We start from the raw sequence: 14,916 nt of genomic DNA, 5'->3' as shown, positions 1-14,916 counted from the left end.
ATCTATGATAAACATACAATATGTGAGTTACAGAACGCATGCAAATTGCAACCAATTGTTCTAAATTTGGTGATAGGGTTTTTCTTTTGCTGTCTAAATGTCTTTAATTCACATGGACAATCATATCGCAGAACTCACATATTGTAGTCTTTCCACCATGTTTTACACTGCCTTCTCAGTCATGTCATTAATAACAAGCTTCTTTCCATCTTTTCACTGCACAGCACAGAAAAGAGTGGAATCAAACACATCAATCATCACCAAATCAGCATCCGATTATTTAAGAAATGATTCATCAAAAAATGTTTATGTGCAACTTGTTTCGTGCCATTTAGTGCAAATGGAAAGATGTTAAGAGAGTGATACATCCACAACCCACTGGACCAAGAAGCAGTTATGAACCCTATTGAACATATTAGGTCCAAGGTGACTAATTTGACCCCCCTTCCCCCAACTTGATGGCTGCACAAGGGAGAGCTGCAATCCCACAGTCAAAGACAGCTGACAGACTTGATGCCAATGGGTAAACTTTGCCACCCCCTGCTTTTAACAAGAAGCCACACTTTCATGGGAAGAAAAAAAAGAGACGTTCACATATGAGACATCTGAGACAGTGGCGATTTCTATGATTGTAAAATGAAAACATTCTGAATTTTGGGAAGTATACACCTCTCAAATATTTACATTAAAGATGTCTACGCACACTTTACCCCGGCAGTGCAAACAACTCACAAAAGTCAGCATTGCGTTTGCTGCTGTCGTTGGTCCAGCACAGAAATTGAGTTGAAACAGTTTTTATGAGTTGTTTGCTGAAGATAACAAAGTTATTCTACCAGATCTTTTATAGATGTTCTACAAGTTGATAGCTATTTTATTCACTGAGAAGGCAGTGCAAACACATATACATAGATATATGTATGCTTCAATATTAAAATACCTGCAACAATCATCACTGATGCCTCCAGTTGTTCTTTCCCCCTGGTTATCCTTCAAGAGATGGACGGTCAAATGGAGAGGGATTTGCTGCTCATCTGCCCTACAGAGCACCGCATGGCAACCCCTCCCCTCCCGCTATCCTCACAGGGGATACGTTCATACAATTCAGACATAAACTAGTTCTGTATGCTACCATGATTGAAGGAATCAATCCTTGTCCAAACCAAAACAGTAACATTAATTTCTAGGCCACTATTCCTTCGGAACAGTGTAAGAAGTGCATCATAGGAGCGATAAGCTTGAATGGGAGATACCTAATCACCACTCAGGGAGCCCTTTGTCTGTGTCCGCAAAATGTTAGCTGTAAATTTGCAATCGAATCCTCAAAAATGGCTTGTTTGGCCTGTTTCAAGTTCAGCAGATAAGACGGTGGGATTGGAGAGCACTCATTCATCCTCAGTGCTTCTGTCACAGAGACGAAATCGGAGAATGGAAACCAAACTGAAGTTGGTAGTTTGAAATAAAATACAAAAAAATCCAAATTGAACAGGGAGACAAAAGCCCACAGCATTGGTTTCCATGTTTAAATGGAAAGGAAAGTACAAAGAAGCAGGGTAACATCAGTATAAATGTGCATATTTAAAGAAAAAAATGCTTCAATAGGGTTCATAGCTTTACTCTTTATGGCAAACACCAAATGCATTTAGTGAGGGAGCTGCTGCAAAAGCTCTGCTTGCACAAAGAAACCTAACTCTTGGATCGATATTGCAAATACCGTGTCACATAAAACTGTGAAATCACACTTAAAAGAGCAGCACAACAATTAAAGCAACCTGAAATTAGAACACATTTTCAGCTTTGCGTTTGCTTAGTTGGCTGTTTCCCTTAAACCAATTAGATCAACCAGCTTTCATGTGATAGACATGTACATAGCTTGAGTCGACATCATCCTTTAGACATTTCATGCAACACAATATAGCAATACCTTTAATAGCCATAGGCAAATCAACTGCTTTACCATGACTTTTATCAGTTCATTTGTGCAACCAGTATATGTAAACTCTAGTGTTTGTTGACTTACCTTAATGTTATCGTATGGTTCTAGATATTAGATTGTCAATTACATGAACAGATGATAATGTGCAGGTGTATTAGCGCAAGTGAGCGGCATGTATTTGATTGCCTTAACACAAATGTTTAGGCCCATGCCCTTATTCATTACTCCCTAAGACTGACAACAAATAGTGTATACATAGAACACCACAGTTTCACATGCTCAGGGCCTTTTGTAGACATGCCATGTAATGTGGCTGTGCCATGTTGTGATATTGTGTAGCGGCAGAGGTGGGTAGAGTAGCCAAATAGTTTACTCAAGTAAGAGTAGTGTTACTGCAAAATAATATTACTGAAGTAAAAGTAGTTATCCAAAAATGTACTCAAGTTTAAGTAAAAAAAATATCCAGTGAAAAGAATACTCAAGAAATGAGTAACATTTTGAGTTACTCCTTTTTTTTTTTTTTAAACAATGTTTTTTTTTCTCTCAGCACAAACTTATCTATATGAACTGTTGTTATAATGATACTGTACAATAACTCATTACATAACCACATGAAGCCAAAGAAATAAAATATCATTAAATTGAAAAAAACTACTAATGAAGCATCACTTAGTATCATTCATACTTAGATTCATACTATTCATACTTAGTCCCCTGCCCTCTAAAAATGGAGGTAAATTTGTGTCTTTATTATTCAATCAAAAGTCGCTTCAATCGAAAAAAAAAAAAGTGTTTGAATGCAAAAATAAAACTTTTTCTTTGATCAATTTTTTTTTTTTTTTTTTGATTTAAACAACTTTTTTGATTGAAGTAGTGTTGTCTTGCGTTTGGGCCACATTTTGGCTTGGACATTTGTGTCTTTATTATTCAATCAAAAAATAAGGTGCTTCAAACAGAATATTTTCAAAAGAAAAAATCACTTCAATCAAAAGAAAATTTTCAATCATAGATCATCATTTAAGAGTCAAAAATTTGCATTTGAACACTTAATTTTTCATTGAGAATGTTTTCTTTAATTGAAGCAATCCTTTTTGTGTTTGGGCCATACTATGGGTAGAGCATTTGTGTCTAAATAAAAAAATATATTGTCAATCAAAGAAAAAATCATTTGAAAAATAAAATTACCCTCCTCTATTTTTTTTTTTTTTTTTGAAAATAATATTTCTATTTGAAATCATTTTTTTTAATGTAAGTCTCACTTTTTTAATAAGTGGAAAAAGTTTTGAAGGCACTTTTTTTTTTTTTTTTTTTTGTAATTTTAACACAAATGCTGTACTTCACCTATTGGTCAGACATGTTTGAGTGACAAGTGACTGCCAATTGTGTAAGCCATGAAAGCATGATGAAGCAAGAATAATGGCCACCACTTGTCGAGCCCCAGCCGTCGGCTCGAGCCCAAGCCGAAAATAGCGCACCTAAGGCATATGACTTTGATGCAAAGCAGCACTTCTATGATCCGAGAGATTTAACATGGGACGGCTGGCTATCGGGGTCCAACTGGAGTGTCGCGACGTGCCGGTACAGGGGTGCACAGCCCCGTCGCCTAAGCGACGCGCAAAAAAACCCACCTTGACTTCAATCAAAAAAAAAAAAAAAAAATTAAACAAAGAAAAAGTTTTCAAATGCATTTTTTTTTGTTTCAAATTTATTTTTGCATTCAAACACTTTTTTTTTTTTTTTTTTTTAATTGAAGTGCCTTTTTTTATTGAAAATATATGTTTTGGTTGAAGCGACTTTTTTTATTGAAGCTTTTTTTTTTTTTTTCATTTTTGATTGAATAATAAAGACAAAAATCTACAGTGGGGCAAATAAGTATTTAGTCAACCACTAATTGTGCAAGTTCTCCCACTTGAAAATATTAGCAAGGCCTGTAATTGTCAACATGGGTAAACCTCAACCATGAGAGAAAGAATGTGTGGGGGAAAAAAAAAACAAAAAAACAGAAAATCACATTGTTTGATTTTTAAAAGAATTTATTTGCAAATCATGGTGGAAAATAAGTATTTGGTCAATACCAAAAGTTCATCTCAATACTTTATGTACCCTTTGTTGTCAATAACGGAGGCCAAACGTTTTCTGTAACTCTTCACAACCTTTTCACACACTGTTGCTGGTATCTTGGCCCATTCCTCCATGCAGATCTCCTCTAGAGCAGCGATGTTTTGGGGCTGTCGTTGGGCAACACAGACTTTCAACTCCCTCCACAGATTTTCTATGGGGTTGAGATTTGGAGACTGGCTAGGCCACTCCAGGACCTTGAAATGCTTCTTACGAAGCCACTCCTTTGTTGCCCTGGCTGGGTGTTTGGGATCATTGTCATGCTGAAAGACCCAGCCACGTCTCATCTTCAATGCCCTTGCTGATGGAAGGAGATTTTCACTCAAAATCTCTCGATACATGGCCCCATTCATTCTTTCCTTTACACAGATCAGTCGTCCTGGTCCCTTTGCAGAAAAACAGCCCCAAAGCATGATGTTTCCATCCCCATGCTTCACAGTGGGTATGGTGTTCTTCGGATGCAATTCAGTATTCTTTCTCCTCCAAACACAAGAACCTGTGTTTCTACCAAACATTTCTATTTTGGTTTCATCTGACCATAACACATTCTCCCAGTCCTCTTCTGGTTCATCCAAATGCTCTCTAGCAAACTGCAGACAGGCCTGGAAGTGTACTTTCTTCAGCAGGGGGACACGTCTGGCAGTGCAGGATTTGACTCCCTGGCGGCGCATTGTGTTACTGATAGTAGCCTTTGTTACTGTGGTCCCAGCTCTCTGTAGGTCATTCACTAGGTCCCCCCGTGTGGTTCTGGGATTTTTGCTCACTGTTCTTGTTATCATTTTGATGCCACGGGGTGAGATCTTGCATGGAGCCCCAGATCGAGGGAGATTATCAGTGGTCTTGGATGTCTTCCATTTTCTAATAATTGCTCCCACAGTTGATTTTTTTTTACACTAAGCATTTACCTATTGCAGATTCAGTCTTCCCAGCCTGATGCAGGTCTACAATTTTGTCTCTGGTGTCCTTCGGCAGCTCTTTGGTCTTGGCCATAGTGGAGTTTGGAGTGTGACTGACTGAGATTTTGGACAGTTGTCTTTTATACAGATAATGAGTTAAAACAGGTGCCATTAATACGGGTAACGAGTGGAGCCTCGTTAGACCTCGTTAAAAGAAGTTAGACCTCTTTGACAGCCGGAAATCTTGCTTGTTTGTAGGTGACCAAATACTTATTTTCCACTCTAATTTGGAAATAAATTCTTTAAAAATCAAACCATGTGATTTTCTGTTTTTTTTTTTTCCCCCCACATTCTGTCTCTCATGGTTGAGGTTTACCCATGTTGACAATTACAGGCCTCTCTTATATTTTCAAGTAAGAGAACTTGCACAATTCGTGGTTTACTAAATACTTATTTGCCCACTGTACCTCCATACTCGTGGAGAAAGTAGTTCCTGAAATTAAAGGGATCATATCTCTGGTTTTCCGTGGTCAGTCGGTGCCAAATAAAAAACTGGGAGAGCGTATTAAGTCCGTGCTTTCGATTCGTGTTGAGGGCAGCACTCTGTCAAATACTTCATTTGTTAAGATGCTTTAAAGACGCGTGATTGAACAGGTTTGCATGATTATCGAACGGCAAGCTTGAATCTGATTGATGTAATGGAGTCGTGATTATTTTTGCGACATCTCATTGGTGAAATTAGTAGCGCTACTCTTGGCAATAGCATCACTAGCAAAAAAAAATAAAATAATAATAAATCTAATATGTAGAATAAAGAGGAAAAATGTAACGACTCTTGTGTAGCCCAAAGCAGTGGAATAAGTAGTGTTTTTTTTCCTCGTAAATCTACTCAAGTAAAAAGCATGGCTTAGTATAATTACTCTTAAAAGTACATTTTTCTCAAAGTTACTCAAATAAATGTAACGCGTTACTACCCACCTCTGTGTAGCGGTTTGTGTGTGCACGACCCTCCCACCGTGACACTAGTTTACATCTTTTTAGCAGCACATGTGATAGGCCTCGTGATGTATGGAGCGTGCAAACTGACATCCAAAGAAATCCATCTAGACCATCAGATGAATCAATTAGCAAAACATCCAAAGAAAATCAGCTTGGCATCTCAGAAATTCAAGGCTTCCCCACTGTACATATGTAGGTATGTAAAGTTGGTGCTCATGTATTGGATGCATGGGGATATGTAGCCTAGGCCCTCTCTTTTAGCGGGTTATTGTTTTACCTGTTGTGGATCTGAGAGTTGAAGTGACAGTGGAGGATGTCATTGAAGGCAAGCAGTCGTCATCTTGGGAATAACCAGCCTGTATTGCACGGAGGTAACTGTGGCTTCGAGTGCGGAACGAACCCGGCAGGTCCAAGGCCTCCATAGCCTGGGATTCTACTTCACTAAAAACGGACTCGCAAACTGACTCAAACTGGCCATTGATCTCAGTCTCACTCACCTGAGAGACAAAAACAGGAATAGCAGTCCTTAATTTTTCCTCTTCCTTTCTCTTTCTCACTTTGATTCTTCCCCTTTGCACAGCAAATATGAAGGAGTGTTAGCATAAGGACATGCCACTGACAATTCCCAACCAACTTAAAACTGCATGAATGTCAAAATCAAATGAGACAGGATAGATCAAAACTAAACAGGAAGAGACACAGTATGTTAAAGCGTACCACGTATAGAAAAACATGTAGTTCTTAAAAGATAAATGTTAGTACAAGTTATAATAATTTGATATTAAAACCCCTCTTAATGTTTTCGTTTTAATAAAATTTGTAAACTATAGCTCGCCATAGTTGTTGACGTCGCAGGGCGGTGACATCACATGGCCATGCTGCTGTACTTCACAGTGTCACTCTTTCACTATGTAAGGTAGTGATATATACACACTACAAGGTGTCAATGGCGAGTTTTAAATGAATAAGAGCTCAAGTCAATGAGTGCCTTTTGTCCCTCGACTGACAGGTCTGCTGTGATTAACGTTCATTTGACTGTTGTCTTCACAACAAACAAGACTCCTGATAATGGCTTCCAGCATCATAGCTTGTATATTGTGATTGAATATTGCCATCCAGTGTATTTGTTGAGCTAAATGAGTTTGCTTAAATGTTTAAATTGAATTTGACCAAAGTCTGATTAAGTTTTATGTGTATTTTGCATATTTATTTTGATTGTGAATTGGTGAATGCCAGTTCTCTTTGCATGGTTGTTTAAATGTATAAGAATAGGGCCTCATTAATACAGATTGAAGCACTTTTCTTTTTGTGAACATTATTTTTTTGAGCGATATGAATATTGTTTTTGTTGTATTTCCACTGAATGACACTATTATTGTGAATGAGTTGCTGCTGCCTTACACCCAACTGTGGATTGAAGGAAAACTACGGAGTCAGTCAAGGGACAAAATGCACTCATTGGCTTGATCCCTAATTTATTTAAAACTTGCCATTGATACCTTGTGGCAAATTTAAATCACTACCTTACCTAATTGAGAGTGACACGTGGAATTCCGTCAGCGTAGCCATGTGACGTCACCGCCCTGCGACATCAACCTACTAGTTAAAATAATTTTACAAATTATATTGAAATGAAAACATTAAGAAGGGTTTTGATATCAAATTTTATAACTTGTACTAACATTTATCTTTTAAGAACTACATGTCATTCTATCCGTGGTACCCTTTAACTTTGTATTGCTCGGCAGTTTTTATTTTCCGTCATCCCTCCTCCCTAGAATATGCAGAATACTAATTAAAACACATTTCTACCCATTCAAAAAAAAAATCCAGTCTCCAATTCTTAGCTCTTGCAATATTGTCCAATACTGATAATAATAACAATGCATTTCAACAGTTGACTGACAGGGTATTGTTAGTCTACAATTATAACACTATTATTGAAGTTAATTGGTCCGTACTCATTCCTCTTTGATAAAGTACAGACATAAACGGAATGTACGTTCCTCTTTTTAATTTTGGACAAAAACACATTTTCCTCCTCTTACTTGTTCTCCATTAATGGACTTGTGTCACAAATCATTTTATTGTAGCAACCACCGGGGTCCAAAGGAGCTCCAGAACAGACTCGCGCAACTGATAGCAGCATATGAAAAGAGAAATACCTGGAAATGTTGATGTGTGGTTAATTTTGATGCTTTGTCTCACAGCCCCTGTGCCTAGCCGCTAATCTTGTGAATTAAGTAGTAGTCTGCTGATTCAAATGTTAGTAAATTAAGTCATTGATATGGATATGTCAGCGTCCTCCTGAAGATGCACTTTGATGAAAAACACTTTTCTTAACTTAATCATGTGTGTGTGCTTGTGAGCATTCGTGTATGTATGTAATATGTATGTGCGTGATACGCAGAGAGAAAACCGCAGTGACAGAAAGAATTGGGTTTAAAAAAAAACACATTATTCATGCTTTAAAAATGTCATTCTACAGTACAAAATTAGCTTCCAACCTCTAAAATGACTGTTCAATCTAGTGGTTTATGTCTGTAACCACCTCTGAAGGAACATGCAATTATATGCTTAATAATATATTCATGTTAATGTGTTGTTCCGGATAACATGCGTGTTTGCCACTCACCTGGCTGACGCAGCTAGCCTGACTGAGGGTGCTGACGGCGCGCATGTAACTTTGATTGCGAGAGCGGAAGGGCGGTGGATGGAAGGTAGTTGCAGGGTCCAGCGTAACACTCGGGTGGGCCCGCATTTCTCTCATGGTTTGCAAGCGGTAGCCTGGGCTGAATGAGTGGAAAGGACAGACGAGAAGTCATATATTGACCTAAAATTGGATCAAACCGTAGCAGAGGTGGCGCGCTCATTTTTGTCGCAGGCTACGATGTGGTTCTTGTTATTGTTTAGTTTAGTTTTTTTGCTATGATTATGTAACAACATAAAATCTACAATTACTATATTATATTATTACATTGACACACAGTGGTGTTACCAGGATGCCAGGTGTGGGTGGGCATTAGTCTTACCTGGGGAGGGGCAAAAAAAAAAAAAAAAAAATGCTACAATGATCAACTAGGTCGAAATCCAGCGTAGGGCTACTGCACCTTAACAAATGTTTTGTTTTCTCCTTGAGATAACTGTTGTTGTGATTTGGTCTAAACAAATAAAAGTTGATTTGATTTTATTTGACTTAGAACACATCCATAACTGAACAGTATGGACATGCAGGGGACAATATTTTTTTTGGGTAACCGATTGTGGTTCCTCGGTTTTATTATCATTATTATAGTTATTCTTTGTTCCGCAGCCCCTTTGAGCCCAATTTGACCCCCTTAGAATGCTTCAAAATGCACCAAAATCGGCAGGCAGGTCAAGACAGGTGCAATCTTTGATATGGGTGAAAAGATAAATTCCAAATACACTATGTAGCGCCCCCTAGCAGTCATTCTTTGTCCCGCCGACACTTTGAGCCCTACTCTGACCCCCTCAGAATGCTTCAAAACTCGCCAAACTCAACAGCAAGGTGAACACTGGTGAAAACTTTAATTTAAAAAAATAAAATAAAATAAAAATATATGCGTAATTGTGTGTAGCGCCCCCTAGGAACAAAACCAACATTTCATTTCATTTTTCTTTATGTGAAAGAGGAGGCAACAACGCAAAGGTCAAAGGTTAAAACTTAGAACACATCAGTACTATATGAATGGGATACCATACGCAGTGCCCAGACTGCCGTTAGTACTACATCCAGTTTTCTTTGGGTGGGCACTGCCACCTTCCAACAACCCCCCCCCCCCCCCCCCCCCCCCCCCCCCGTAACGCTCCTGTCTACACATAAAATTGTTGGATAACCGTTGTTAAACTCTTCAGACCTGAGCATGCTGCTGAAGGACGTGACGTGTTCGCGTCTCTAAATCAATAAATACACTGAATTTAGTTGTTATTGCCATTTCTGGCAGATTATTGGATGAAACTTTACCCATCGAAATCAAATCAGGAGTTTTAGCACACCCTCTTTGCTATTTTTGGCTCTTTGAAAATGGCTGAGACAAAACGCAACTTCAAAAAGGCAAACGTAAGTGCTCATTTCTCATTTCATTAAAAACAATGTAACATTAACATAAAAAAAAACAAAAAAACAATAAAAGCATGAAATACCCCGACTGAGAAATTGCTCTTTGTTTTGGTATTTGAGGAGAATAAAAATCAGCGTAGATTTTTTTTGCCCAACAGAAAAATGCGGGTCTGAAGGGGTTAAAATCAGTCAACGAAAGGTACAGTTAGGCCTGTCATGATAACAAATTTTTGTAGGCGATATATTGTCTCATAAATTATTGCCGCTATGCGATATTATTGTCTTTTTTTTTTTTTTTTACCAATTCAACCACTAATGTAGTGACAATACATCCTAACAAATCACCAACTCAAATGCAATAGTTATTCTTAACCCATCAATAGTGTTTATTTCATCCAAAATGAATGTCATCTTGTTCCGTGAAGTGCCAATGTTAGCAAATTTGAAGCCAAAATATTCATTGCCAATCAGATCTTTCATATTGGGTGTCATTTTAAAGGGATCCATTGAGAGAAAGACTTGTAGTTCTTAAAAGATAAACGTTATCATGAGTTAAAATCAAGGGCATAGGTTAGGTCTCAACAATGGTAGGGACAATATAGCAGCATAACCTGCATGTACACTTTTTGCTGGGGACGGGACATTAATAAAACCAAACAGATTGGGTGAATGGGGGTCAGGGCTGCATTTCTCACGAATATGAGCCTAATTAATTGATAGGCTAAATGATCAATGCTAAATAAATCTGTATTGACTTGTATTAACTTTCATGTGTATTGGTTCAGGTGATACACCGTTCGATTTGAACCTTTTGTTTTTAAAAACTACCAAAGAATCATTTTGAAATCTTCCAGAATAAATGTCTGGATTTTATTAGCAAATTTAACTTGCAAAATTTGAGCATCACTTAAAGTATATTAACTATCAGGAATCTATCAGGAATACGAAAAAAAAATGTCTTAAGACCACTCAAATTGACTGCCTAAAAAAAGAAATTAAGTATAACTGAAAAAAAAAACTTGTTAGGGAATAACAAAAAATAAATAAAATTGGAGTCTTCCTTCAGGTAAAACACTACTGCCTTTGTGCACAAGCACAGCCAAACTCCACAAAAAAATGAAAGCTCCATTGGGCTGAATAAAATAAAAATGAAAATTGAGGAGGAGGGGGTGTACCTCAGTTCACTACATTTCTCAGAGTTTAACGTTAACAGTTGAAAACATACAGGACAACAGTTCTCTAAGCAGCTTTCTACTCTAGTTTTACAGGTTAGCAAATTCGCACAGTTTAATGTTATGCTAACTCTGATGCAGGTCGGACTTTCAGTAGCAAAATTTGTGGTGTGTTCCTAACCTTCACAACATTGACGTCTTTTTACATTACTCACAGTGGCTGATGGTGGCCGAAAAAAACTTCTAATATCCCTCCTCTTCGAAGGGGGTCGAGGAGGCGGCATTTTGTCGACATGTTGTATAAGTCATCAAAAAATCAAACTTGCGTTTCAAGGAGAAAAAAATGGACTGGCAAATTCAGCAAATGAAAAGGGGTAAATGTAAGTCTGAACATAATGAAAATAATTCACTTAGGTTAATGGTAGGTTCAATTCTATCCTTACAACAAATGGGAAGACAATATAAATTACCTATATACCCAAATTCAGTATATAATGCAAATCAGGTTGCTTAAAAGTTGGTGGGGACAATTTGAGCATCCTAAAAATTTGGTAGTGTTATGTCCCTACCGTCCCTATGCAAACCTACGCCCTTGGTGAAAATAATTTGATATTAAAACCACTCTTAATGTTTTAGTTTTTATACAATTTGTGAAATTAGTTCAACTAGTAGATCGCCATTGTTGTTGACGTCACAGGGCGGTGACGTCACGGGGTTACGCTGCCGGGCTTCCAAGGTATGACTCTAGCAACATAAACATGTCATCTGTTCATCCCTTTCAATTTGAACCCGAGAGGAACATTAATGAGCATGACAGCAATGTTGATATTTCACAAAATGAGCAGCAAAAGAAAAGTGAACAGGAAAGACTGGATGAGACTAGACGAGAGTTGGACAAAAAACCTGTGTTCTGCTAAATTGTGCTACACTGGCGAAATGTCTTACAAGAGGAGCATGACAGCAATGTCGATATTTCACAAAATGAGCAGCAAAAGAAAAGTGAACAGGAAAGACTGGATGAGACTAGACGAGAGTTGGACAAAAAAACCTGTGTTCTGCTAAATTGTGCTACACTGGCGAAATGTCTTACAAGAGGCGAATTTGACACCCAAATTGCTTTCCACTTGTTTTGTTTAGATGCATACAGACAGAACATACTAAAAATGCCTTAAGAAAATACTTAAACATAGTCATTTTCTATAGAAAGCACTGCAAGGAAAATAAAGATTTAATCATGAAGGCTCATAATGTATTTATAGCCAACTTAGTCATTTTGATAGTGGGCTAATATAGATACAGTACATACAACATGTGTTGCCTTCATTATAATGCTTCTATAAGGCTTTTAATTTTTTGTGGCTCCGGACATATTTGTTTTCTGTTATTTTGGCTGAATATGTCTCTTTCATCATTTTGGGTTGCCGAGCCCTGGTCTAGTGACAGTGACAAACGTCATCACCCCGAGCATCCATTGCACGCATAAAACATGGCACCCTCTGTAGGTCAAAACATGTACTAAATTTTATAGATTTTTAAATTAATGGAAATATTTTATGTTTTCAATAACATATTTTAGTAAAAGAGAACAATTGTGGCTTATTAGAGCCTACAAGTCCGAGGTTCCCTTTAAAGCTATTCTTAGTGTAGAATCTAAAGTATGTGAGAAATCCCCCAAAACTCCAGACCTCGTTATTTACATGTTAAACATGATTTGCCTTTATTTTGAAATGTTCCCCCGAAACATGTTTGCTAAGCCACTAACCGTAAGCTTTACACTCCGTGGGGAAAAAAAAAAGGCAGTTATCTTTACATCATGCATGTGGTGTCAATAATAGATTTTTTTTTTTTTTTAATTCGCATCATTTGCAAATGCTGTAAACCAGCGAATTTTCATGTTTGAAGCGTTTAACTTTTAACCGCAATCTTGCGTTTTGGAGAAGACTGCACATGTTTTATAGCATGGTAAAGTGGTTAGTACATTGTATTTTTTCCATTAGCCTCAATGTAGTAATGCTAACTTTTTACAATGTTTAATATAGATGTGTTTCCTTATTTTGTCAGTCTGAACTTTAATTCTACAGTTTGATGATGCCCAATAAACATCTGTGAAAGGAACTGGAGTCTCATATGCAATCAATACGCATGTGTGCCGAGTGCACGCAGCACACGGAAACACACGCACAAAGCAATACATCACAGCCGGGAAAAGGACCGCCCTCGTTTTTAATTACCGTGCGATAAATTTACTGATTGCATATCGCGAAAGGCTTAGGTAGAGTATCTCAACATTATTATAACTGAACACAATTGAGCCAAAGATTTGTCATTGTATCGGACAATGAATTCCATTTTTTAAATTTATTTATTTATTTTTTTTGTGAATGCTGCCAAATGCATGCGTCTAAAAATTTAAGTCAATGGCGGTCTAAGTCCAAACGGCTATCAAATCTTACAAATTAAAAAATCCCCTCACCTATATGGCACGAAAAGATCACCCCCAAATGATACTAAAGAAGTATGTTGGACTACAGTAGGAGTAATCAGACTCCTGCTGTGACAACACCACCTAAAATAGAAATGAGTAGCTAAAGGATGGCAGATGCATGACGCCTCCCTGCCTTCTCACATTTTGGCTTTGTTTCACACTCCCTGAGAACAGCCATGGAGAGCAACATGCTCAATGAAAACATACGCAGCAATAAGGATGGGTGGGATGTGATTCTACAGAATATCATAGCTTGTAGGTCAGGTATGTCCAAACTGAGGTATAAACGAAGCCATTTGTAATATGTCTAACTAGAAAAGCCATCTCTAAACAGGCCTCCAACATTTTTTCCTCAAATGTCGCCTTGTTCAAAAAGAAAAGTGGCCCTAATGAGCTTCTTTGCCACAAGAGAAGTTAACGACTGACTGCTATGGAGGCAGTCATTTCACTATCTACAACAACAGCATCCTATTTATTGTTGCACCACACCTTTCTCCCTCAAGGAACAAATGGTCATACAGTAAAACAGACCCATCCTACCTATGGGAGTCGAAATGGGGTCTCTGCATGGCTGACTTGAGGACGAGGGCATCCGGTCGAATGCCTTTCTGAGGGGAGGTCTTTGGACTTTCCGAATCACCACTGTCATCATCCACCTCTCCCATAGCTTTGACATAGCTACTGCTTCTCATCCGCCGACATGGAATCTCATCATCCTTTTCTCCGGGATATCCTCCCCACTCATCTTGAGGTACCTAATGGGTAAGAATAAGCCAGTTTATTCATGCATTAAACAGCAATGGTGCACTGATGCAAGTCCCCTATCTGTGACCATGTCAGGCTTAGAGAACTAGTGATATTTGCAAGTACAATGCGGCCCAATTAGCAAAATGAGTGGGAAGACAATTTCAGTCCTAAGTTGCATAAGTGCTTGCTTCTTTAGCCATGAAGAGAGCATTTAACTGATACACAGCAGCTTCCCTGCGCACACCCCATTGGAATTAGATCCAGTCTGCTGCAATGTCTAAATCCAAACATAATCACGCACTTTTCAGTACATTAAACAGTATATCAAGCACAAAACAGACGGCAAATGTTCAGGGTTTTCCTCAAGAAATTAAGCCTAATTTTTTTTTTTATTCGCATTTAGTCGACTTAGTAGACGTTTCATAATCTTTAAGTGGTACACATACTCAAATTAAAAAGAAAATAAGATATAATACTAATGGGGA

General features: G+C 37.9%; 2 protein-coding genes across 7 annotated transcripts in view; one reads left to right on the top strand and one right to left on the bottom strand.

Annotated features, from left to right (window-relative positions):
- The window catches only part of LOC130907904 (cytospin-A-like), a 176,822-nt gene that overhangs the window by 38,204 nt on the left and 123,702 nt on the right, over positions 1 to 14,916 (top strand). The gene's annotated exons all lie outside the window — the stretch shown is intronic.
- Positions 1 to 14,916, bottom strand: part of dlgap2b (discs, large (Drosophila) homolog-associated protein 2b) — a 168,630-nt gene that overhangs the window by 55,771 nt on the left and 97,943 nt on the right. For all 6 annotated transcript variants that reach the window (XM_057823420.1, XM_057823421.1, XM_057823422.1 and 3 more), the window contains 3 exons: positions 14,225 to 14,439; positions 8,582 to 8,738; positions 6,224 to 6,443 (listed from right to left, as the gene is read on the bottom strand). In XM_057823420.1, the coding sequence (XP_057679403.1) occupies positions 6,224 to 6,443; positions 8,582 to 8,738; positions 14,225 to 14,439 (592 nt within the window). The remainder of the gene's footprint in view (positions 1 to 6,223; positions 6,444 to 8,581; positions 8,739 to 14,224; positions 14,440 to 14,916) is intronic.

This window comes from Corythoichthys intestinalis, chromosome 19, assembly GCF_030265065.1.
Source record: "Corythoichthys intestinalis isolate RoL2023-P3 chromosome 19, ASM3026506v1, whole genome shotgun sequence".
Taxonomy (NCBI): Eukaryota; Metazoa; Chordata; class Actinopteri; order Syngnathiformes; family Syngnathidae; genus Corythoichthys; species Corythoichthys intestinalis.
Note: the sequence above shows the minus strand (reverse complement) of the source record. Positions and strands in the feature narration are given on the sequence as shown.